The sequence below is a fragment of the Oncorhynchus gorbuscha genome, linkage group LG25 (assembly GCF_021184085.1).
Source record: "Oncorhynchus gorbuscha isolate QuinsamMale2020 ecotype Even-year linkage group LG25, OgorEven_v1.0, whole genome shotgun sequence".
In the NCBI taxonomy this organism is placed as follows: domain Eukaryota; kingdom Metazoa; phylum Chordata; class Actinopteri; order Salmoniformes; family Salmonidae; genus Oncorhynchus; species Oncorhynchus gorbuscha.
This window is the reverse complement of record NC_060197.1, coordinates 50,269,003-50,294,003: the sequence shown is the minus strand read 5'-3', so window position 1 is coordinate 50,294,003 and position 25,001 is coordinate 50,269,003. Positions and strand designations below refer to the sequence as shown.

Below are 25,001 nucleotides of genomic sequence, written 5' to 3'. Positions count from 1 at the left end.
ACAGGGGTGAGAGGAGTGAGGAGGAGAGGAGACAGGGATGAGAGGAGAGAGGAGGAGACAGGGGTGAGAGGAGTGAGGAGGAGAGGAGACAGGGATGAGAGGAGAGAGGAGGAGAGGAGACAGGGATGAGAGGAGAGAGGAGGAGACAGGGGTGAGAGGAGTGAGGAGGAGAGGAGACAGGGATGAGAGGAGAGGAGAGAGGAGGAGAGGAGACAGGGATGAGAGGAGAGAGGAGAGGAGAGAGGGATGAGAGGAGAGAGGAGACAGGGATGTGAGGAAAGAGGAGAGAGGGATGAGAGGGGAGAGGAGGAGAGGAGACAGGGATGAGAGGAAAGAGGAGGAGAGGAGACAGGGATGAGAGGAGAGGAGAGAGGGATGAGAGGAGAGGAGGAGAGGAGAGAGGGATGTAGGAGGAGAGAGAGAGGGATGAAAGGAGAGTGAAGGAGAGGAGAGGAGAGATGGAAAGAAAAAAAAGAGTCAGGGCAGATATGAGCAGTATAGGGTTAGTATAGTATAGTAATAAAATATAATACTGCATTGTCCATTTGGTTGGAATGAAAATTGTGCCCCTGGATGTAGAGGCCTATACAATGTCTGAGGTATTAAACAGGCCTATACAATGTCTGAGGTTGTCAACAGGCCTCAACACCAGCTCAGTGGGCTAACACAGTCTCAACTGAACCCAACACCAGCTCAGTGGGCTAACACAGTCTCAACTGAACCCAACACCAGCTCAGTGGGCTAACACAGTCTCAACTGAAATCAACACTAGCTCAGTGGGCTAACACAGTCTCAACTGAAATCAACACCAGCTCAGTGGGCTAACACAGTCTCAACTGAACCCAACACCAGCTCAGTGGGCTAACACAGTCTCAACTGAAATCAACACTAGCTCAGTGGGCTAACACAGTCTCAACTGAAATCAACACCAGCTCAGTGGGCTAACACAGTCTCAACTGAACCCAACACTAACACGACTGTGGACTAACAGTCGTGAGTGGCACGGACAACCAGGGTTAAATTGCCCTCTCCAGAAGACTAACCGTGATGGCGGCATCCGCAGTGAGTTCTGTGTAATTTCTGACTTTAGACCGACACACCCAGGCTCTGCTGACTGGTTCCCCCAGGTAGGTTACATGGTACCTGCACTACACACAAACATAACATACACATTACACACAATCAGAAATGTTCACATGAAAGACACTACCCCAGTGTTTTCATTCAGTCATTTATAATAGGAGACTTCCACTGATCTTACAGGGTACAGATCAGTGTTTATCTTACAGGGTACAGGTCAGTGTTTATCTTACAGGGTACAGGTCAGTGTGTATCTTACAGGGTACAGGGTACAGATCAGTGTTTATCTTACAGGGTACAGGTCAGTGTTTATCTTACAGGGTACAGATCAGTGTTTATCTTACAGGGTACAGATCAGTGTTTATCTTACAGGGTACAGGTCAGTGTTTATCTTACAGGGTACAGGTCAGTGTTTATCTTACAGGGTACAGGTCAGTGTTTATCTTACAGGGTACAGGTCAGTGTTTATCTTACAGGGTACAGGTCAGTGTTTATCTTACAGGGTACAGATCAGTGTTTATCTTACAGGGTACAGATCAGTGTTTATCTTACAGGGTACAGGGTACAGATCAGTGTTTATCTTACAGGGTACAGGTCAGTGTTTATCTTACAGGGTACAGGGTACAGGTCAGTGTGTATCTTACAGGGTACAGGGTACAGGTCAGTGTTTATCTTACAGGGTACAGGGTACAGATCAGTGTTTATCTTACAGGGTACAGGGTACAGGTCAGTGTTTATCTTACAGGGTACAGGTCAGTGTGTATCTTACAGGGTACAGGTCAGTGTTTATCTTACAGGGTACAGGTCAGTGTTTATCTTACAGGGTACAGGGTACAGGTCAGTGTTTATCTTACAGGGTACAGGTCAGTGTTTATCTTACAGGGTACAGGTCAGTGTTTATCTTACAGGGTACAGGTCAGTGTTTATCTTACAGGGTACAGGTCAGTGTTTATCTTACAGGGTACAGGTCAGTGTTTATCTTACAGGGTACAGGTCAGTGTTTATCTTACAGGGTACAGGTCAGTGTTTATCTTACAGGGTACAGGGTACAGGTCAGTGTTTATCTTACAGGGTACAGGTCAGTATTCCTGTTGAACTGGCAGAAGGTCTTGGTGTCTGGATCTCTCTCCACTATCGCTGGCCACCTGGATCAATTAATCAATATAACATTGTCAATACAATCAGTACTCCACATTACAGTGGAGGACAGGACAGTGGTTATTCGTGGGTTATACAGCATGTGTCTAGTTTGTCCATTCATTCTAAATTGAGGCCAGAGGTCGCATTAGCTTCCAGAAATCAGCATTTTCAAAACGCAGACCATCAAAGAATCTGTGTTTTAAACCCATTTCACCTGCATGTTATATTCAAGTCAACAGTGTTGTTTTGATTCAGTGGTCCTTCTGTAGCTCAGTTGGTAGAGCATGGCGTTTGTAACGCCAGGGTAGTGGGTTCAATCCCCGGGACCACCCATATGTAGAATGTATGCACACATGACTGTAAGTCGCTTTGGATAAAAGCGTCTGCTAAATGGCATATATTATTATTATTATTATTATTATGATTCAATGGTGTGATCAGGGACGTGTAGCTATCGTTTTCCTTCACAGAAAATACATCACTGCACCACTTTCACCAAATATTAGCTTCATTTTCATCAGATGGCAACAGAGGTGGCTGTTTGGCTGGAAGCCACAAAAATGTTGACACATGTAAATGTAAATGAGCTTACAATGAGAAAGCAAGGTATTAAAAAAATAATTGCATGGCCATCATATTCCTAATGTTTAGTATAGGAGGAATGTAGCCATCATATTCCTAATGTTTAGCATAGGACTGTAGCCATCATATTCCTAATGTTTAGCATAGAAGGACTGTAGCCATCATATTCCTAATGTTTAGCATAGGACTGTAGCCATCATATTCCTAATGTTTAGCATAGAAGGACTGTAGCCATCATATTCCTAATGTTTAGCATAGAAGGACTGTAGCCATCATATTCCTAATGTTTAGTATAGAAGGACTGTAGCCATCATATTCCTAATGTTTAGCATAGAAGGACTGTAGCCATCATATTCCTAATGTTTAGCATAGAGGGACTGTAGCCATCATATTCCTAATGTTTAGTATAGAAGGACTGTAGCCATCATATTCCTAATGTTTAGCATAGAATGAATGTAGCCATCATATTCCTAATGTTTAGCATAGAATGAATGTAGCCATCATATTCCTAATGTTTAGTATAGGAGGAATGTAGCCATCATATTCCTAATGTTTAGCATAGGACTGTAGCCATCATATTCCTAATGTTTAGCATAGAAGGACTGTAGCCATCATATTCCTAATGTTTAGCATAGGACTGTAGCCATCATATTCCTAATGTTTAGCATAGAAGGACTGTAGCCATCATATTCCTAATGTTTAGTATAGAAGGACTGTAGCCATCATATTCCTAATGTTTAGCATAGAAGGACTGTAGCCATCATATTCCTAATGTTTAGCATAGAGGGACTGTAGCCATCATATTCCTAATGTTTAGTATAGAAGGACTGTAGCCATCATATTCCTAATGTTTAGCATAGAATGAATGTAGCCATCATATTCCTAATGTTTAGCATAGAATGAATGTAGCCATCATATTCCTAATGTTTAGTATAGAAGGACTGTAGCCATCATATTCCTAATGTTTAGTATAGAATGAATGTAGCCATCATATTCCTAATGTTTAGCATAGAATGAATGTAGCCATCATATTCCTAATGTTTAGTATAGAAGGACTGTAGCCATCATATTCCTAATGTTTAGTATAGAAGGACTGTAGCCATCATATTCCTAATGTTTAGCATAGAATGAATGTAGCCATCATATTCCTAATGTTTAGCATAGAAGGACTGTAGCCATCATATTCCTAATGTTTAGCATAGAAGGACTGTAGCCATCATATTCCTAATGTTTAGTATAGGAGGACTGTAGCCATCATATTCCTAATGTTTAGCATAGAAGGACTGTAGCCATCATATTCCTAATGTTTAGCATAGAAGGACTGTAGCCATCATATTCCTAATGTTTAGTATAGAAGGACTGTAGCCATCATATTCCTAATGTTTAGCATAGAAGGACTGTAGCCATCATATTCCTAATGTTTAGTATAGAAGGACTGTAGCCATCATATTCCTAATGTTTAGTATAGAAGGACTGTAGCCATCATATTCCTAATGGTTAGCATAGAAGGACTGTAGCCAACATATTCCTAATGTTTAGCATAGAAGGACTGTAGCCATCATATTCCTAATGTTTAGCATAGAGGGACTGTAGCCATCATATTCCTAATGTTTAGCATAGAAGGACTGTAGCCATCATATTCCTAATGTTTAGTATAGAAGGACTGTAGCCATCATATTCCTAATGTTTAGTATTGAAGGACTGTAGCCATCATATTCCTAATGTTTAGTATAGGAGGACTGTAGCCATCATATTCCTAATGTTTAGCATAGAAGGACTGTAGCCATCATATTCCTAATGTTTAGCATAGAAGGACTGTAGCCATCATATTCCTAATGTTTAGCATAGAAGGACTGTAGCCATCATATTCCTAATGTTTAGTATAGGAGGACTGTAGCCATCATATTCCTAATGTTTAGTATAGAAGGACTGTAGCCATCATATTCCTAATGTTTAGTATTGAAGGACTGTAGCCATCATATTCCTAATGTTTAGTATAGGAGGACTGTAGCCATCATATTCCTAATGTTTAGCATAGAAGGACTGTAGCCATCATATTCCTAATGTTTAGCATAGAAGGACTGTAGCCATCATATTCCTAATGTTTAGCATAGAAGGACTGTAGCCATCATATTCCTAATGTTTAGTATAGGAGGACTGTAGCCATCATATTCCTAATGTTTAGCATAGAATGACTGTAGCCATCATATTCCTAATGTTTAGTATAGGAGGACTGTAGCCATCATATTCCTAATGTTTAGCATAGAAGGACAGTAGCCATCATATTCCTAATGTTTTGCTTGAAGTTCATTTTACCGGAGAAAAATAGACTGGCTACAGCGGGAAAAGTAGCTAAACATCAGTCAGAGTTCTGTCTGCTGATAGAAAATCCATTTGTCAATTAAGGAATTTTATTGGTCTGACAATGAGCAAAGATTTCTCATCTGAGTGGAGAAATGCAACCAAAGCACAAAATTAGTCTGAAGCCGAGCACAAATTACAATAAGAAGCATTTTTAGATCTGCATTTTCAAAACGTAGCAAGGTATTTCATATGAGTTTTATATTTTTTCCTTGCATGAAAAACACAGAATTCTGCATTAACACTGGGAATATGATGGCATTGGAGAAGTAGTGTGTTAAGTACACTCCATGACCAACACTATGTGGACACCTGCTCATCCAATATCTCATTCCAAAATCATGGCCATTAATATGGAGTTGGTCCCCCCTGCACCCTTCTGGGAAGGTTTTCCACTAGATGTTGTAACATTGCTGCTATAACAGCCTCCACTCTTCTGGGAAGGTTTTCCACTAGATGTTGGAACATTGCTGCTATAACAGCCTCCACTCTTCTGGGAAGGCGTTCCACTAGATGTAGGAACATTGCTGCTATAACAGCCTCCACTCTTCTGGGAAGGTTTTCCACTAGATGTTGGAACATTGCTGCTATAACAACCTCCTCTCTTCTGGGAAGGCTTTCCACTAGATGTAGGAACATTGCTGCTATAACAGCCTCCACTCTTCTGGGAAGGCTTTCCACTAGATGTAGGAACATTGCCGCTATAACAGCCTCCACTCTTCTGGGAAGGCTTTCCACTAGATGTAGGAACATTGCCGCTATAACAGCCTCCACTCTTCTGGGAAGGCTTTCCAATAGATGTTGGAACATTGCTGCTATAACAGCCTCCACTCTTCTGGGAAGGCTTTCCACTAGATGTTGGAACGTTGCTGCTGGGACTTGCTTCCAATTCAGCCACAAGAGCATTAGTGAGGTCGGAAACGGATGTTGGGCAATTAGACCTGGCTCGCAGTCGGTGTTCCAATACCTTACCAAAGGTGTTCGATGAGGTTGAGGCCAGAGCTCTTTGCAGGCCAGTCAAGTTCTTCCACACCGATCTCGAAAAACCATTTCTGTATGGACGTCGTTTTGTGCACGGGGGCATTGTCATGCTGAAACAGGAAAGGGCCTTCCCCAAACTCATCTAAAATGTCTTTGTATGCTGTTAAGATTTCCCTTCACTGGAACTAAGGGCATGAACAATGAACAGCCTCAGACCTTTATTCCTCCTCCACCAAACTTTACAGTTGGCACTATGCATTGGGGCAGGTTGCGTTCTCCTGGCATCCACCAAACTCATATTCGTCTGTTGGACTGCCAGGTGGTGAAGCGTGATTCATCACTCCAGAGAACGTGTTTCCACTGCTCCAGTCCAATGGCTGTGAACTTTACACCACTCCAGCCGACGCTTGGCATTGCACATGGTAATGTTAAGCTGGAAAAATCCATTTCATGAAGCTCCCGACAAACAGTTGCTTCCAGAGGCAGTTTGGAATACAGTAGTGAATGTTGCAACCGAGAACAGACGATTTTTACGCGCTTCAGTACTCTGCCGTCCCGTTCTGTGAGATTGTGTGGCCTACCACTTCGTGACAGAGCCGTTGTTGCTCCTAGACGTTTCCACTTTACAATAACAGCACTTACAGTTGACCGGGGAAAGAAGGGCAGAAATTTAATGAACTGACTTGTTGGAAAGGTGACATCCTATGACGGTGCCAAGTTGAAAGTCACTGAGACTCTTCAGTAAGGCCATTTGCTGTTAATGTTTGTCTATGGAGATTGCATGGCAGTGTGCTTGATTTTATACACTTGTCAGCAACGGCAAATCCACTCATTTGAAGGGGGTCCACATACTTCTGTGTATATAGTGTATACACCTGCCAGCAACTGGTGTGGCTGAAATAGCAGAATCCACTAACTTGAAGGGGTGTCTTTACATGTTTAGTGTGGATAGTGTTCAGTATGTGTGTTTAGTGTGTGTGGATAGTGTTCAGTATGTGTGTGTGTGTGTGTGTGGATAGTGTTCAGTATGTGTGTGTGTGTGGATAGTGTTCAGTATGTGTGTTTAGTGTGTGGATAGTGTTCAGTATGTGTGTGGATAGTGTTCAGTATGTGTGTGTGTGTGGATAGTGTTCAGTATGTGTGTGTGGATAGTGTTCAGTATGTGTGTTTATTGTGGATAGTGTTCAGTATGTGTGTTTAGTGTGTGTGGATAGTGTTCAGTATGTGTGTGTAGTGTGTGTGGATAGTGTTCAGTATGTGTGTTTAGTGTGTGTGGATAGTGTTCAGTATGTGTGTGTGTGTGGATAGTGTTCAGTATGTGTGTTTAGTGTGTGTGGATAGTGTTCAGTATGTGTGTTTAGTGTGTGTGTGGATAGTGTTCAGTATGTGTGTGTAGTGTGTGTGGATAGTGTTCAGTATGTGTGTTTAGTGTGTGTGGATAGTGTTCAGTATGTGTGTTTAGTGTGTGTGGATAGTGTTCAGTATGTGTGTTTAGTGTGTGTGGATAGTGTTCAGTATGTGTGTTTAGTGTGTGTGGATAGTGTTCAGTGTGTTTAATGAACTGACTTGTTGGAAAGGTGACATCCTATGACGGTGCCAAGTTGAAAGTCACTGAGACTCTTCAGTAAGGCCATTTGCTGTTAATGTTTGTCTATGGAGATTGCATGGCAGTGTGCTTGATTTTATACACTTGTCAGCAACGGCAAATCCACTCATTTGAAGGGGGTCCACATACTTCTGTGTATATAGTGTATACACCTGCCAGCAACTGGTGTGGCTGAAATAGCAGAATCCACTAACTTGAAGGGGTGTCTTTACATGTTTAGTGTGGATAGTGTTCAGTATGTGTGTTTAGTGTGTGTGGATAGTGGTCAGTGTGTGTGTGTGGATAGTGTTCAATATGTGTGTGTGGATAGTGTTCAGTATGTGTGTTTAGTGTGTGTGGATAGTGTTCAGTATGTGTGTTTAGTGTGTGGATAGTGTTCAGTATGTGTGTGGATAGTGTTCAGTATGTGTGTTTAGTGTGTGTGGATAGTGTTCAGTATGTGTGTTTAGTGTGTGGATAGTGTTCAGTATGTGTGTGGATAGTGTTCAGTATGTGTGTGTGGATAGTGTTCAGTATGTGTGTGTGGATAGTGTTCAGTATGTGTGTTTAGTGTGGATAGTGTTCAGTATGTGTGTTTAGTGTGTGTGGATAGTGTTCAGTATGTGTGTGTAGTGTGTGTGGATAGTGTTCAGTATGTGTGTTTAGTGTGTGTGGATAGTGTTCAGTATGTGTGTGTAGTGTGTGTGGATAGTGTTCAGTATGTGTGTTTAGTGTGTGTGGATAGTGTTCAGTATGTGTGTGTGTGTGGATAGTGTTCAGTATGTGTGTTTAGTGTGTGTGGATAGTGTTCAGTATGTGTGTTTAGTGTGTGTGGATAGTGTTCAGTATATGTGTTTAGTGTGTGTGGATAGTGTTCAGTATGTGTGTGTGTGTGTGTGTGGATAGTGTTCAGTATGTGTGTTCAGTGTGTGGATAGTGTTCAGTATGTGTGTGTGTGTGGATAGTGTTCAGTATGTGTGTGTGTGTGTGGATAGTGTTCAGTATGTGTGTTTAGTGTGTGTGGATAGTGTTCAGTATGTGTGTGTGTGTGGATAGTGTTCAGTATGTGTGTTTAGTGTGTGTGGATAGTGTTCAGTATGTGTGTGTGGATAGTGTTCAGTATGTGTGTGTGTGGATAGTGTTCAGTATGTGTGTTTAGTGTGTGTGGATAGTGTTCAGTATGTGTGTTTAGTGTGTGTGATAGTGTTCAGTATGTGTGTGTGGATAGTGTTCAGTATGTGTGTGTGGATAGTGTTCAGTATGTGTGTGTGTGTGTGGATAGTGTTCAGTATGTGTGTGTGTGTGTGGATAGTGTTCAGTATGTGTGTTTAGTGTGGATAGTGTTCAGTATGTGTGTTTAGTGTGTGTGTGGATAGTGTTCAGTATGTGTGTTTAGTGTGTGTGGATAGTGTTCAGTATGTGTGTGTGTGTGGATAGTGTTCAGTATGTGTGTGTGTGTGGATAGTGTTCAGTATGTGTGTGTGTGTGGATAGTGTTCAGTATGTGTGTTTAGTGTGTGTGGATAGTGTTCAGTATGTGTGTGTGTGTGTGTGTGGATAGTGTTCAGTATGTGTGTGTGTGTGGATAGTGTTCAGTATGTGTGTTTAGTGTGTGGATAGTGTTCAGTATGTGTGTGGATAGTGTTCAGTATGTGTGTGTGTGTGGATAGTGTTCAGTATGTGTGTGTGGATAGTGTTCAGTATGTGTGTGTGTGTGTGTGTGTGTGGATAGTGTTCAGTATGTGTGTGTGTGTGTGGATAGTGTTCAGTATGTGTGTGTGTGTGTGGATAGTGTTCAGTATGTGTGTTTAGTGTGTGTGGATAGTGTTCAGTATGTGTGTTTAGTGTGGATAGTGTTCAGTATGTGTGTTTAGTGTGTGTGGATAGTGTTCAGTATGTGTGTTTAGTGTGTGTGGATAGTGTTCAGTATGTGTGTGTGTGTGGATAGTGTTCAGTATGTGTGTGTGTGTGTGGATAGTGTTCAGTATGTGTGTGTGTGTGGATAGTGTTCAGTATGTGTGTTTAGTGTGTGTGGATAGTGTTCAGTATGTGTGTGTGTGTGTGGATAGTGTTCAGTATGTGTGTGTGTGTGGATAGTGTTCAGTATGTGTGTTTAGTGTGTGGATAGTGTTCAGTATGTGTGTGGATAGTGTTCAGTATGTGTGTGTGTGTGGATAGTGTTCAGTATGTGTGTGTGGATAGTGTTCAGTATGTGTGTTTATTGTGGATAGTGTTCAGTATGTGTGTTTAGTGTGTGTGGATAGTGTTCAGTATGTGTGTTTAGTGTGTGTGGATAGTGTTCAGTATGTGTGTTTAGTGTGTGTGTGGATAGTGTTCAGTATGTGTGTGTAGTGTGTGTGGATAGTGTTCAGTATGTGTGTTTAGTGTGTGTGGATAGTGTTCAGTATGTGTGTTTAGTGTGTGTGGATAGTGTTCAGTATGTGTGTTTAGTGTGTGTGGATAGTGTTCAGTATGTGTGTGTGTGTGTGTGGATAGTGTTCAGTATGTGTGTTCAGTGTGTGGATAGTGTTCAGTATGTGTGTGTGTTTAGTGTGGATAGTGTTCAGTATGTGTGTTTAGTGTGTGTGGATAGTGTTCAGTATGTGTGTTTAGTGTGTGTGGATAGTGTTCAGTATGTGTGTGTGTGTGTGGATAGTGTTCAGTATGTGTGTGTATGTGTGTGGATAGTGTTCAGTATGTGTGTGTGTGTGTGTGTGGATAGTGTTCAGTATGTGTGTTTAGTGTGTGTGGATAGTGTTCAGTATGTGTGTGTGTGTGTGGATAGTGTTCAGTATGTGTGTTTAGTGTGTGTGGATAGTGTTCAGTATGTGTGTGTGTGTGGATAGTGTTCAGTATGTGTGTGTGTGTGGATAGTGTTCAGTATGTGTGTGTGTGTGGATAGTGTTCAGTATGTGTGTTTAGTGTGTGTGGATAGTGTTCAGTATGTGTGTTTAGTGTGTGTGGATAGTGTTCAGTATGTGTGTGTGTGTGTGTGGATAGTGTTCAGTATGTGTGTTTAGTGTGTGTGATAGTGTTCAGTATGTGTGTGTGGATAGTGTTCAGTATGTGTGTGTGGATAGTGTTCAGTATGTGTGTGTGTGTGTGGATAGTGTTCAGTATGTGTGTGTGTGTGGATAGTGTTCAGTATGTGTGTGTGTGTGTGGATAGTGTTCAGTATGTGTGTGTGTGTGGATAGTGTTCAGTATGTGTGTTTAGTGTGTGTGGATAGTGTTCAGTATGTGTGTGTGTGTGTGTGTGGATAGTGTTCAGTATGTGTGTGTGTGTGGATAGTGTTCAGTATGTGTGTTTAGTGTGTGGATAGTGTTCAGTATGTGTGTGGATAGTGTTCAGTATGTGTGTGTGTGTGGATAGTGTTCAGTATGTGTGTGTGGATAGTGTTCAGTATGTGTGTTTATTGTGGATAGTGTTCAGTATGTGTGTTTAGTGTGTGTGGATAGTGTTCAGTATGTGTGTTTAGTGTGTGTGGATAGTGTTCAGTATGTGTGTTTAGTGTGTGTGTGGATAGTGTTCAGTATGTGTGTGTAGTGTGTGTGGATAGTGTTCAGTATGTGTGTTTAGTGTGTGTGGATAGTGTTCAGTATGTGTGTTTAGTGTGTGTGGATAGTGTTCAGTATGTGTGTTTAGTGTGTGTGGATAGTGTTCAGTATGTGTGTTTAGTGTGTGTGGATAGTGTTCAGTATGTGTGTGTGTGTGTGTGTGGATAGTGTTCAGTATGTGTGTTCAGTGTGTGGATAGTGTTCAGTATGTGTGTGTGTTTAGTGTGGATAGTGTTCAGTATGTGTGTTTAGTGTGTGTGGATAGTGTTCAGTATGTGTGTTTAGTGTGTGTGGATAGTGTTCAGTATGTGTGTGTGTGTGTGGATAGTGTTCAGTATGTGTGTGTATGTGTGTGGATAGTGTTCAGTATGTGTGTGTGTGTGTGGATAGTGTTCAGTATGTGTGTTTAGTGTGTGTGGATAGTGTTCAGTATGTGTGTGTGTGTGTGGATAGTGTTCAGTATGTGTGTTTAGTGTGTGTGGATAGTGTTCAGTATGTGTGTGTGTGTGGATAGTGTTCAGTATGTGTGTGTGTGTGGATAGTGTTCAGTATGTGTGTGTGTGTGTGGATAGTGTTCAGTATGTGTGTGTGTGGATAGTGTTCAGTATGTGTGTTTAGTGTGTGTGGATAGTGTTCAGTATGTGTGTTTAGTGTGTGTGGATAGTGTTCAGTATGTGTGTGTGGATAGTGTTCAGTATGTGTGTGTGTGGATAGTGTTCAGTATGTGTGTTTAGTGTGTGTGGATAGTGTTCAGTATGTGTGTGTGTGTGTGTGGATAGTGTTCAGTATGTGTGTGTGTGGATAGTGTTCAGTATGTGTGTTTAGTGTGTGTGGATAGTGTTCAGTATGTGTGTTTAGTGTGTGTGGATAGTGTTCAGTATGTGTGTGTGTGTGTGTGGATAGTGTTCAGTATGTGTGTTTAGTGTGTGTGATAGTGTTCAGTATGTGTGTGTGGATAGTGTTCAGTATGTGTGTGTGGATAGTGTTCAGTATGTGTGTGTGTGTGTGGATAGTGTTCAGTATGTGTGTGTGTGTGGATAGTGTTCAGTATGTGTGTGTGTGTGTGGATAGTGTTCAGTATGTGTGTGTGTGGATAGTGTTCAGTATGTGTGTTTAGTGTGGATAGTGTTCAGTATGTGTGTTTAGTGTGTGGATAGTGTTCAGTATGTGTGTGTGTGTGGATAGTGTTCAGTATGTGTGTGTGTGTGGATAGTGTTCAGTATGTGTGTTTAGTGTGTGGATAGTGTTCAGTATGTGTGTGTGTGTGGATAGTGTTCAGTATGTGTGTTTAGTGTGTGTGGATAGTGTTCAGTATGTGTGTGTGTGTGTGGATAGTGTTCAGTATGTGTGTGTGTGTGGATAGTGTTCAGTATGTGTGTGTGTGGATAGTGTTCAGTATGTGTGTGTGTGGATAGTGTTCAGTATGTGTGTGTGTGTGTGTGTGTGGATAGTGTTCAGTATGTGTGTGTGTGTGGATAATGTTCAGTATGTGTGTTTAGTGTGTGTGGATAGTGTTCAGTATGTGTGTGGATAGTGTTCAGTATGTGTGTGTGTGTGGATAGTGTTCAGTATGTGTGTGTGTGGATAGTGTTCAGTATGTGTGTGTGTGGATAGTGTTCAGTATGTGTGTGTGTGTGTGTGGATAGTGTTCAGTATGTGTGTGGATAGTGTTCAGTATGTGTGTGTGTGTGGATAGTGTTCAGTATGTGTGTGTGTGGATAGTGTTCAGTATGTGTGTGTGTGGATAGTGTTCAGTATGTGTGTGTGTGTGTGTGGATAGTGTTCAGTATGTGTGTGTGTGTGTGTGGATAGTGTTCAGTATGTGTGTTTAGTGTGTGTGGATAGTGTTCAGTATGTGTGTGTGTGTGTGGATAGTGTTCAGTATGTGTGTGTGTGTATAGTGTTCAGTATGTGTGTGTGTGTGTGGATAGTGTTCAGTATGTGTGTTTAGTGTGTGTGGATAGTGTTCAGTATGTGTGTGTGTGTGTGTGGATAGTGTTCAGTATGTGTGTGTGTGTATAGTGTTCAGTATGTGTGTGTGTGTGTGGATAGTGTTCAGTATGTGTGTTTAGTGTGTGTGGATAGTGTTCAGTATGTGTGTGTGTGTGTGGATAGTGTTCAGTATGTGTGTTTAGTGTGTGTGGATAGTGTTCAGTATGTGTGTGTGTGTGGATAGTGTTCAGTATGTGTGTGTGTGTGGATAGTGTTCAGTATGTGTGTGTGTGTGGATAGTGTTCAGTATGTGTGTTTAGTGTGTGTGGATAGTGTTCAGTATGTGTGTGTGTGGATAGTGTTCAGTATGTGTGTGTGTGTGGATAGTGTTCAGTATGTGTGTGTGTGGATAGTGTTCAGTATGTGTGTGTGTGTGTGTGTGTGGATAGTGTTCAGTATGTGTGTGCGTGGATAGTGTTCAGTATGTGTGTGTGTGTGTGTGTGTGGATAGTGTTCAGTATGTGTGTGTGTGGATAGTGTTCAGTATGTGTGTGTGTGTGTGTGGATAGTGTTCAGTATGTGTGTGTGTGTGTGTGTGTGTGGATAGTGTTCAGTATGTGTGTGTGTGGATAGTGTTCAGTATGTGTGTGTGTGTGTGGATAGTGTTCAGTATGTGTGTGTGTGTGTGTGTGTGTGTGGATAGTGTTCAGTATGTGTGTGTGTGTGGATAGTGTTCAGTATGTGTGTGTGTGGATAGTGTTCAGTATGTGTGTGTGTGTGTGTGTGTGGATAGTGTTCAGTATGTGTGTGTGTGTGGATAGTGTTCAGTATGTGTGTGTGTGGATAGTGTTCAGTATGTGTGTGTGTGTACCAAGGATATCCAATCTGTTGAGCCCAGACCAGAGACCCAGGAACCAGACTGCTGTTGATGACATCACACTCTTGTCCCGACCAGCTGTCCTCCGTAGCCTCACAGAGACCAGGGCCTACACATTCACACAAACACATTAAATGTATGTGATGATGTTGAATACACTTGGAAATCAGATTCGCAAAAAGTAATCAACATAAGGGAATTACATTATTTTTTTTAATCCATTGACATTGTGACATTTGTTGTTGATTTCACATTGAATTCATGTTTGTTGACAAATCAACCAAATGTCATTGGTTCGATGTCAACATTTTCTGATGCTGAGTGTAAGCAGAGGTCGAATCACTGTATGGTGTGTGTGTGTGTGTGTGTGTGTGTGTGTGTGTGTGTGTGTGTGTGTGTGTGTGTGTGTGTGTGTGTGTGTGTGTGTGTGTGTGTGTGTGTGTGTGTGTGTGTGTGTGTGTGTGTGTGTGTGTACCTGTGTCGTGTATACAGGTCCAGTCGCTGGGAAGGGCAGCCAGGTCAACGTGTCTCTCTACTCTTCTCCATTTCCCACAGACAGACCTACTACACTGAACCCACTGATCAACTAGAGGAGGACAGGGGGGTGAGGAGGGGGGAGAGAGAACGAAGGTGTGGGAGAAAGACAGAAAGAAGATGAAATAGGAGACAGACAGTGGGGGAAATAGGGAGAGAATGAGAGGTAGAGAAAGTGAGAATTAAGGAAGAGATAGAGGATAAAATACCCACATTCTGTACTGGAGTCGCTGTCTTCCTCTTCCTCCCTTCTTCTCTTCCTCTTCCTCTGTGTGTGTGAGCCGGACGCTGCAGTCTTTCTCTCACCAGACACTCTCCTGGGAGGCTGTTCCTCCTCCCTGTTCAGAAACACCATTGTAGCAAAACAACCCCTATTTCATCTCTAGTTACACATTATGGTTCTAGTAAAGGTGTTTTACCTGAGAGAGACCTGGTCAATGGTGGCCTGCAGGAACTCCACCTCACTCAGCACAGCTCTGGCATCCTCTACACACACACACACACACACACACACACACACACACACACACACACACACACACACACACACACACACACACACACACACACACACACACACACACACACACACACACACACACACACACACACACACACACACACACACACACACACACACACACACACACTCTCACCCACAGGGTAAAGAGTTAAACATCTCTGACAATCACTGCTGTGATTCTTCTGAATGAGTAACATATTTAGTCTTTTCCACTGTGAAGTGTCAAGTCTCTACTTCTATGAGAAAACGATAGAGTGAAATGACAAGTGATACAGTTGAAGTCAGAAGTTTACATACACTTAGGATGGAGCCATTAAAACTCATTTTTCAACCACTCCACACATTTCTTGTTAACAAACTATAGTATTGACAAGTTGGTTAGGACATCTACTTTGTGCAGGACACAAGTTATCTTTCCAACAATTGTTTACAGACAGATTATTTCACTAATAATTCACTGTATCACAATTCCAGTGGGTCGGAAGTTTACATACACTAAGTTGACTGCCTTTAATAAACAGCTTGGAAAATTCCAGAAAATCATGTCATGGCTTTAGAAGCTTCTGATAGGCTAATTGACATAATTTGAGTCAGTTGGAGGTATACCTGTGGATGTATTTCAAGGCCTACCTTCAAACTCACTGCCTCTTTGCTTGACATCATGGGAAAATCTGAATAAATCAGCCACGACAAGAAAAATAATTGTAGACCTCCACAAGTGGTTCATCCTTGGGAGCAATTTCCAAACGCCTGAAGGAACCACGTTCATCTGTACAAACAATAGTACGCAAGTATAAACACCATGGGACCACGCAGCCGTCATACCGCTCAGGAAGGAGACGCATTCTGTCTCCTAGAGATGAACGTACTTTGGTGCGAAAAGTACAAATCAATCCCAGAACAACAGCAAAGGATCTTGTGAAGATGCTGGAGGAAACAGGTACAAAAGTATCTATATCCACAGTAAAACGAGTCCTATATCGACTTAACCTAAAAGGCCGCTCAGCAAGGAAGAAGCCACTGCTCCAAAACCGCCATCAAAAAGCCAGACTACGGTTTGCAACTGCACATTGGGACAAAGATCGTACTTTTTGGAGGAATGCACTCTGGTCTGATGAAACAAAAATATAACTGTTTGGCATAACGACCATCGTCATGTTTGGAGGAAAAAGGGGGAAGCTTGCAAGCCGAAGAACACCATCCCAACCGTGAAGCACGGGGTGGCAGCATCATGTTGTGGGGGTGCTTTGCTACAGGAGGAACTGGTGCACTTCACAAAATAGATGGCATCATGAGGTAGGAACATTATGTGGATATATTGAAGCAACATCTCAAGACATCAGTCAGGAAGTTAAAGTCGCAAATGGGTCTTCCAAATGGACAATGACCCCAAGTTGTGGCAAAATGGCTTAAGGACAACAAAGTCAAGGTATTGGAGTGGCCATCACAAAGCCCTGACCTCAATCTTATAGAACATTTGTGGGCAGAACTGAAAGAGCATGTGTGAGCAAGGAGGCCTACAAACCTGACTCAGTTAGACCAGCTCTGTCAGGAGGAATGGGCCAAAACTCACCCAACTTATTGTGGGAAGCTTGTGGAAGGCTACCCGAAACGTTTGACCCAAGTTAAACAATTTAAAGGCAATGCTACCAAATACTAATTGAATGTACATTTCTGACTCACTGGGAATGTGATGAAATAAATAAAAACTGAACTAAAACAGGGATTTTTTACAAGTATTAAATGTCAGTGTCAAGAGTGGCGCTCGGCGGTCGTCGTCACCGGCCTATTAGCTGCCACTGATTGTCTTTCCTCCCCCTCCTTGTATGTTTAGTGGTGGCACCTGTTTATGGATGATTAATATAATAATAATAATAATAATATATGCCATTTAGCAGACGCTTTTATCCAAAGCGACTTACAGTCATGTGTGCATACATTCTACGTATGGGTGGTCCCGGGAATCGAACCCACTACCCTGGCGTTACAAACGCCATGCTCTACCAACTGTGCTACAGAAGGACCACCACCATTAGTTTGTCTTTATTAGACAGCCGGCCCCGCCTGGTTGTTGTGCGGGATTATTTCAGTGTAACCTTCGGCTCTGTTGTAGAGGTACGTGTTAGTGCCTGATCGTGACTTTTCCGTTGTACATTTTCATTCCCTGTGTTTGGGGCCGTTACTAATCACCCTGTGGTGCGTTGGTGCTGTTAAAGACGCACAGCATTGCACTCTCTGTCTCCTGCGTTTGACTCCACACCCACGACACCCGGAGCATTACAGTCAGGAATTGTGAAAAACAGAGTTTAAATGTATTTGGCTAAGGTGTATGTAAACTTCCGACTTCAACTGTATATACTGTCTGTAAAAAATTGTTGGAAAAATTACTTGTGTCATGCACAAAGTAGATGTCCTAACTGACTTGAGAAAACTATAGTTTGTTAACAAGACATTTGTGGAGTGGTTGAAAAATGAGTTTTAATGACTCCAACATCAGTGTATGTAAACTAGTTGTAATGACTCCAACCTAAGTGTATGTAAACTATAATAATATATATAATAATATATGCCATTTAGCAGACGCTTTTATCCAAAGCGACTTACAGTCATGTGTGCATACATTCTACGTATGGGTGGTCCCGGGGATCGAACCCACTACCCTGGCGTTACAAGCGCCATGCTCTACCAACTGTGCTACAGAAGGACCTAGTTGTAACTAGTTGTAATGACTCCAACCTAAGTGTTGTGGTAGTGTTAGTTACCCAGACAGTTGTTGTGGTAGTGTTAGTTACCCAGACAGTTGTTGTGGTAGTGTTAGTTAGTTACCCAGACAGTTGTTGTGGTAGTGTTAGTTACCCAGACAGTTGTTGTGGTAGTGTTAGTTACCCAGACAGTTGTTGTGGTAGTGTTAGTTACCCAGACAGTTGTTGTGGTAGTGTTAGTTACCCAGACAGTTGTTGTGGTAGTGTTAGTTACCCAGACAGTTGTTGTGGTAGTGTTAGTTACCCAGACAGTTGTTGTGGTAGTGTTAGTTACCCAGACAGTTGTTGTGGTAGTGTTAGTTACCCAGACAGTTGTTGTGGTAGTGTTAGTTACCCAGACAGTTGTTGTGGTAGTGTTAGTTAGTTACCCAGACAGTTGTTGTGGTAGTGTTATTTAGTTACCCAGACAGTTGTTGTGGTAGTGTTAGTTACCCAGACCGTTGTTGTGGTAGTGTTAGTTACCCAGACAGTTGTTGTGGTAGTGTTAGTTAGTTACCCAGACAGTTGTTGTGGTAGTGTTAGTTACCCAGACAGTTGTTGTGGTAGTGTTAGTTACCCAGACAGTTGTTGTGGTAGTGTTAGTTACCCAGACAGTTGTTGTGGTAGTGTTAGTTACCCAGACAGTTGTTGTGGTAGTGTTAGTTACCCAGACAGTTGTTGTGGTAGTGTTAGTTACCCAGACAGTTGTTGTGGTAGTGTTAGTTACCCAGACAGTTGTTGTGGTAGTGTTAGTTACCCAGACAGTTGTTGTGGTAGTGTTAGTTACCCAGACAGTTGTTGTGGTAGTGTTAGTTAGTTACCCAGACAGTTGTTGTGGTAGTGTTAGTTACCCAGACAGTTGTTGTGGTAGTGTTAGTTACCCAGACAGTTGTTGTGGTAGTGTTAGTTACCCAGACAGTTGTTGTGGTAGTGTTAGTTACTCAGACAGTTGTTGTGGTAGTGTTAGTTACCCAGACAGTTGTTGTGGTAGTGTTAGTTAGTTACCCAGACAGTTGTTGTGGTAGTGTTAGTTAGTTACCCAGACAGTTGTTGTGGTAGTGTTAGTTACCCAGACAGTTGTTGTGGTAGTGTTAGTTACCCAGACAGTTGTTGTGGTAGTGTTAGTTACCCAGACAGTTGTTGTGGTAGTGTTAGTTACCCAGACAGTTGTTGTGGTAGTGTTAGTTACCCAGACAGTTGTTGTGGTAGTGTTAGTTACCCAGACAGTTGTTGTGGTAGTGTTATTTAGTTACCCAGACAGTTGTTGTGGTAGTGTTAGTTACCCAGACAGTTGTTGTGGTAGTGTTAGTTAGTTACCCAGACAGTTGTTGTGGTAGTGTTAGTTACCCAGACTGTTGTTGTGGTAGTGTTAGTTAGTTACCCAGACAGTTGTTGTGGTAGTGTTAGTTACCCAGACAGTTGTTGTGGTACCCAGACAGTTGTTGTGGTAGTGTTAGTTACCCAGACAGTTGTTGTGGTAGTGTTAGTTACCCAGACAGTTGTTGTGGTAGTGTTAGTTACCCAGACAGTTGTTGTTGTGGTTACCCAGACAGTTGTGGTAGTGTTACCCAGACAGTTGTTGTGGTAGTGTTAGTTACCCAGACAGTTGTTGTGGTAGTGTTATTTACCCAACCAGACAGTTGTTGTGGTAGTGTTAGTTACCCAGACAGTTGTTGTGGTAGTGTTATTTAGTTACCCAGACAGTTGTTGTGGTAGTGTTAGTTACCCAGACAGTTGTTGTGGTAGTGTTAGTTACCCAGACAGTTGTTGTGGTAGTGTTATTTACCCACCCAGACAGTTGTTGTGGTAGTGTTAGTTACCCAGACAGTTGTTGTGGTAGTGTTAGTTAGTTACCCAGACAGTTGTTGTGGTAGTGTTAGTTACCCAGACCGTTGTTGTGGTAGTGTTAGTTACCCAGACAGTTGTTGTGGTAGTGTTAGTTAGTTACCCAGACAGTTGTTGTGGTAGTGTTAGTTACCCAGACAGTTGTTGTGGTAGTGTTATTTAGTTACCCAGACAGTTGTTGTGGTAGTGTTAGTTACCCAGACAGTTGTTGTGGTAGTGTTAGTTACCCAGACAGTTGTTGTGGTAGTGTTATTTACCCACCCAGACAGTTGTTGTGGTAGTGTTAGTTACCCAGACAGTTGTTGTGGTAGTGTTAGTTAGTTACCCAGACAGTTGTTGTGGTAGTGTTAGTTACCCAGACCGTTGTTGTGGTAGTGTTAGTTACCCAGACAGTTGTTGTGGTAGTGTTAGTTAGTTACCCAGACAGTTGTTGTGGTAGTGTTATTTAGTTACCCAGACAGTTGTTGTGGTAGTGTTAGTTACCCAGACAGTTGTTGTGGTAGTGTTATTTACCCACCCAGCCAGTTGTTGTGGTAGTGTTAGTTACCCAGCCAGTTGTTGTGGTAGTGTTAGTTACCCAGACAGTTGTTGTGGTAGTGTTAGTTACCCAGACCGTTGTTGTGGTAGTGTTAGTTACCCAGACAGTTGTTGTGGTAGTGTTAGTTAGTTACCCAGACAGTTGTTGTGGTAGTGTTAGTTACCCAGACAGTTGTTGTGGTAGTGTTATTTAGTTACCCAGACAGTTGTTGTGGTAGTGTTAGTTACCCAGACAGTTGTTGTGGTAGTGTTATTTACCCACCCAGACAGTTGTTGTGGTAGTGTTATTTACCCACCCAGACAGTTGTTGTGGTAGTGTTATTTACCCACCCAGACAGTTGTCTACAGGTGTCTCCAGAGCCGTAGCACAATCAAATATATCATCATACTGACTGTCTGTTAGAGGGAGCACCTGGAGGGAGGAGAGAAAGAACTACAGGTTTGGTGCACTGATTAAAAAGTGAGTGTATATGCTCCTCATCTTCATGGTAATGCTAACAAATGCTAAGCTAACACATGCTTCTACATAGGCATGCTAATGCCAACTGTTTTTAACCGGCAGAACTGTGGTCAATTGTGTCCATCCTCAACTCATAGAGGAGGGAGAGAGAATGAAGAAAAGGTCGGGACAGGAGGGAGAGAGAAAGGGAAGTAGAGAGAGAGAGACCAGGAAAGAGGGAGGGCCATCAAATAATTGTTCAAAAGTTTGGGGTCACTTAGAATTGTCCTTGTTTTTGAAAGAAAAGCACATTTTGTCCATTAAAATAACATCAACTTGATCAGAAATACAGTGTAGACATTGTTAATGGTTTAATTGACTATTGTGGCTGGAACGGCTGATTTTTAATGGAATATCTACATAGGCGTACAGAGGCCCATTATCAGCAACCATCACTCCTGTGTTCCAATGGCACGTTGTGTTAGTTAATCCAAGTTTATCATTTTAAAAGGCTAATTGATCATTAAAAAACTTTTTGCAATTATGTTAGCACAGCTGAAAACTGTTGTCCTGATTAAAGAAGCAATAAAACTGGCCTTCTTTAGACTAGTTGAGTATCTGGAGCATCAGCATTTGTGGGTTCAATTACAGGCTTAAAATGGCCAAAAACAAATACCTTTCTTCTGAAACCTGTCAGTCTATTCTTGTTCTGAGAAATGAAGGCTATTCCATGTGAGTAATTGCCAAGAAACTGAAGATCTCGTACAACGCTGTGTACTACTCCCTTCACAGAACTGTCAGTGTCATTAAATAGTACCCTCAAAACACCAGTCTCAACGTCAACAGTGAAAAGGCGACTCTGGGATGCTGGCCTTCTAGGCAGAGTTCCTCTGTCCAGTGTCTGTGTTCTTTTGCCCATCTTAATCTTTTTATTTGTATTGGCCAGTCTGAGGTGTGGCCTTTTCTTTTCAACTCTCACTCAACACTGCCTTTTCCCACCTGGACAAAAGGAACACCTACATGAGAATGCTGTTCATTGACTACAGCTCAGCGTTCAACACCACAGTGACCTCAAAGCTCATCACTAAGCTAAGGACCCTGGGACTAAACACCTCCCTCTGCAACTGGATCCTGGACTTCCTGACAGGCCGCCCCCAGGTGGTAAGATTAGGTAACAACACACGCTGATCACCGACAACGATGAGCCTACAGGGAGGTCAGAGACCTGGAAGTGTGGTGACAGGATAATAACCTCTCCCTCAATGTGATCAAGGAAAGGGGATGATCGTGGACTACAGGAAAAGAAGGGCAAAGCATGCCCCCATTCTCATCGACGGGGCTGTAGTGGAGCAATTTGAGAGCTTCAAGTTCCTTGGTTTCCACATTACCAACAAACTATCATGGTTCAAACACACCAAGACAGTTGTGAAGAGGGCACGACAACACCTATTCCCCTTCAGGACACTGAAAATATATGGCATAGGTCCTCAGATCTTCAAAAGGTTCTACAGCTGCACCAACGAGAGCATCCTGACTGGTTGCATCACTGCCTGGTATGGCAACTGCTCAGCATCTGACCATAAGGCACTACAGAGGGTAGTGCGAACGGCCCAGTACATCACTGGGGCTAAGTTTCCTGCCATCCAGGACCTCTATACCAGGCGGTGTCAGAGGGCCCCAAAAATGGCCAAAGACTCCAGCCATCCTAGCCCAGCCAAGTCATCTCTGCCCCCCCCCCCCCCATAATCTCCGCAGTCAACCCCCCCTCCCACAACCCTAATAATCTGTAAACATTACACCCATGTAATGTCACACATTTTTTATTTTACATTTTACAAAAGTCCAGCCTCCAAACAGTGGTGACTGGAAAGAGACACATGTTACACAAAACCCCACAAAGTGTAATGACATGAGGCCAGAATTGATGTCCACTGCTGTCTGCGCACATCTCGGTGTCGGTATAATTTCTGTGTTCTCATGAACCACATGGCATTCTGGAGCGTAGGCTACACCACCTGTTTTCTAGTCTATTCAGTCATTCGTCATACCTCTGAAATGCTGTAATGATAAATAGTGGTGTAATACCTTTTAATTTGGCTTTCATTATTGTGATAGGCTGATGTTTACCGGTACGGCATACCCCCATTGTTTATTTGGAACATACCACGTTTATATACACATACCCTTGCTAGCACATACCCCTGGCTTACATCAAACTACACTATAGCATTGGCATACATACTACTGGCTAATTAAGGAGTACTGAGTGAGGAACACTAACTGTATCCTACTGGTTGAGTAAGGAACACTAACTGTATCCTACTGGTTAAGTAAGGAACACTAACTGTATCCTACTGGTTAAGTAAGGAACACTAACTGTATCCTACTGGTTAAGTAAGGAACACTAACAGTATCCTACTGGTTAAGTAAGGAACACTAACTGTATCCTACTGGTTAAGTAAGGAACACTAACAGTATCCTACTGGTTAAGTAAGGAACACTAACTGTATCCTACTGGTTAAGTAAGGAACACTAACTGTATCCTACTGGTTAAGTAAGGAACACTAACAGTATCCTACTGGTTAAGTAAGGAACACTAACTGTATTCCTGTCACAATAAATATTCTCTACTCCTACCTTATTGCTCTCTGTCTCATCCCTCTGTCTCTTCTTTTTCGTCTCTTTCCCTTCCTTCCTGACCTTCTCATTCTCTTTCTTCTTCTTTTTCACATTCATTCCCTCCTTCCCTTTATCTGTTTCCTTCCTGGATAGGTCTTCCTTATTTTTCTGTTTTTTATTCTCCTTCGCTCCCTCTCCTCCTCCTCTCTCTCCTTTACCTTCCTGTTGCTGGGGAACCCCTTCATCTGCAGCCCTCACTTTTTCTGTATCTGGCGTCTTCTTCTTCCCTTCTTCCTTCATCCGTTCTCCTCTTTTCTTCTCTAACCCAGAGGCCTTACCCTTGCTCTCTACTCCTCTCTCTCCTTCACATGATTCTCCTGTCTTCTTTCCTACATCAATGTTTCTCTCCTTATTTCCACCCCCCTCTCCTTTCCACTTATTCTCTCCTCTTTTCCCCCCTCCTTTCTCTCCATGCCCTGGCTTCTTCTCACGGGGCACCAGCGGGGCAAACTTCGCCTTCTCTTTCTGACCTCTTTCTGTAATGTTACCAAAAAACATGTCATGATGCAGTCTGTCAACATGTCGACAAAATACAAAGCTAGCCAAGTTAGCAATGTAGTTAGATATGTAATTAACTGCTGGCAAATTAGCTAGCTTAGTTACATAACGTTAGCAACAATCCTCGACTCACTTAGCTAGCTAACGGAAAGTTACCTCGCCAAAGGACTAACGACGTTAACCTAGCTAAACTGAAAGAGTTATCTGGCTAAGCTACATTGCTTACTTCGCTACCTAACTAACGTTTGCTATTTACCCGCAACTGTTTCCATTTTCCTTAAGTGAGGCGTATCTTTGGTGTAGCTCTCGCCGTCCCCAGTTAAACACCGGTATATAATCTGGGTTAATTGGTTGAATGACTAAAGTCGCAGTGTGAGGTGGTTCAGTAGCCAGCTAGCACCGCTACTCTGGTCCGGCCTCGCGACGGTTCTACCGCCACTTCTGAGAGCGTTCTGTTTGGCCAGTTCCATGGGCAGTGCCCACTCTGTGGACGTTGCTATGGGCAGTGCCCACTCTGTGGACGTTGCTATGGGCAGTGCCCACTCTGTGGACGTTGTCATGGGCAGTGCCCACTCTGTGGACGTTGCTATGGGCAGTGCCCACTCTGTGGACGTTGTCATGGGCAGTGCCCACTCTGTGGACGTTGTCATGGGCAGTGCCCACTCTGTGGACGTTGTCATGGGCAGTGCCCACTCTGTGGACGTTGTCATGGGCAGTGCCCACTCTGTGGACGTTGTCATGGGCAGTGCCCACTCTGTGGACGTTGCTATGGGCAGTGCCCACTCTGTGGACGTTGTCATGGGCAGTGCCCACTCTGTGGACGTTGTCATGGGCAGTGCCCACTCTGTGGACGTTGCTATGGGCAGTGCCCACTCTGTGGACGTTGTCATGGGCAGTGCCCACTCTGTGGACGTTGCTATGGGCAGTGCCCACTCTGTGGACGTTGTCATGGGCAATGCCCACTCTGTGGACGTTGCTATGGGCAGTGCCCACTCTGTGGACGTTGTCATGGGCAGTGCCCACTCTGTGGACGTTGCTATGGGAAGTGCCCACTCTGTGGACGTTGCTATGGGCAGTGCCCACTCTGTGGACGTTGTCATGGGCAGTGCCC

General features: G+C 42.9%; 1 protein-coding gene across 6 annotated transcripts in view; it reads right to left on the bottom strand.

Moving 5' to 3' along the window:
* The window catches only part of LOC124013646 (zinc finger CW-type PWWP domain protein 1-like), a 44,515-nt gene extending 20,067 nt beyond the window's left edge, over positions 1-24,448 (bottom strand). For 3 of the 6 annotated variants that reach the window (XM_046328004.1, XM_046328002.1, XM_046328007.1), the window contains exons 1-8: positions 23,351-24,448; positions 20,605-20,686; positions 15,048-15,114; positions 14,842-14,966; positions 14,570-14,680; positions 14,089-14,203; positions 2,150-2,225; positions 1,044-1,148 (exon numbers count right to left, since the gene is read on the bottom strand). In XM_046328004.1, coding sequence (XP_046183960.1) covers positions 1,044-1,148; positions 2,150-2,225; positions 14,089-14,203; positions 14,570-14,680; positions 14,842-14,966; positions 15,048-15,114; positions 20,605-20,686; positions 23,351-23,890 — 1,221 coding nt within the window. In that variant the 5' untranslated portion in view covers positions 23,891-24,448. The remainder of the gene's footprint in view (positions 1-1,043; positions 1,149-2,149; positions 2,226-14,088; positions 14,204-14,569; positions 14,681-14,841; positions 14,967-15,047; positions 15,115-20,604; positions 20,687-23,350) is intronic. The other 3 variants (XM_046328005.1, XM_046328008.1, XM_046328006.1) reach the window with 3 other exon arrangements.
* Between the last annotated feature and the right edge of the window lie 553 nt (positions 24,449-25,001).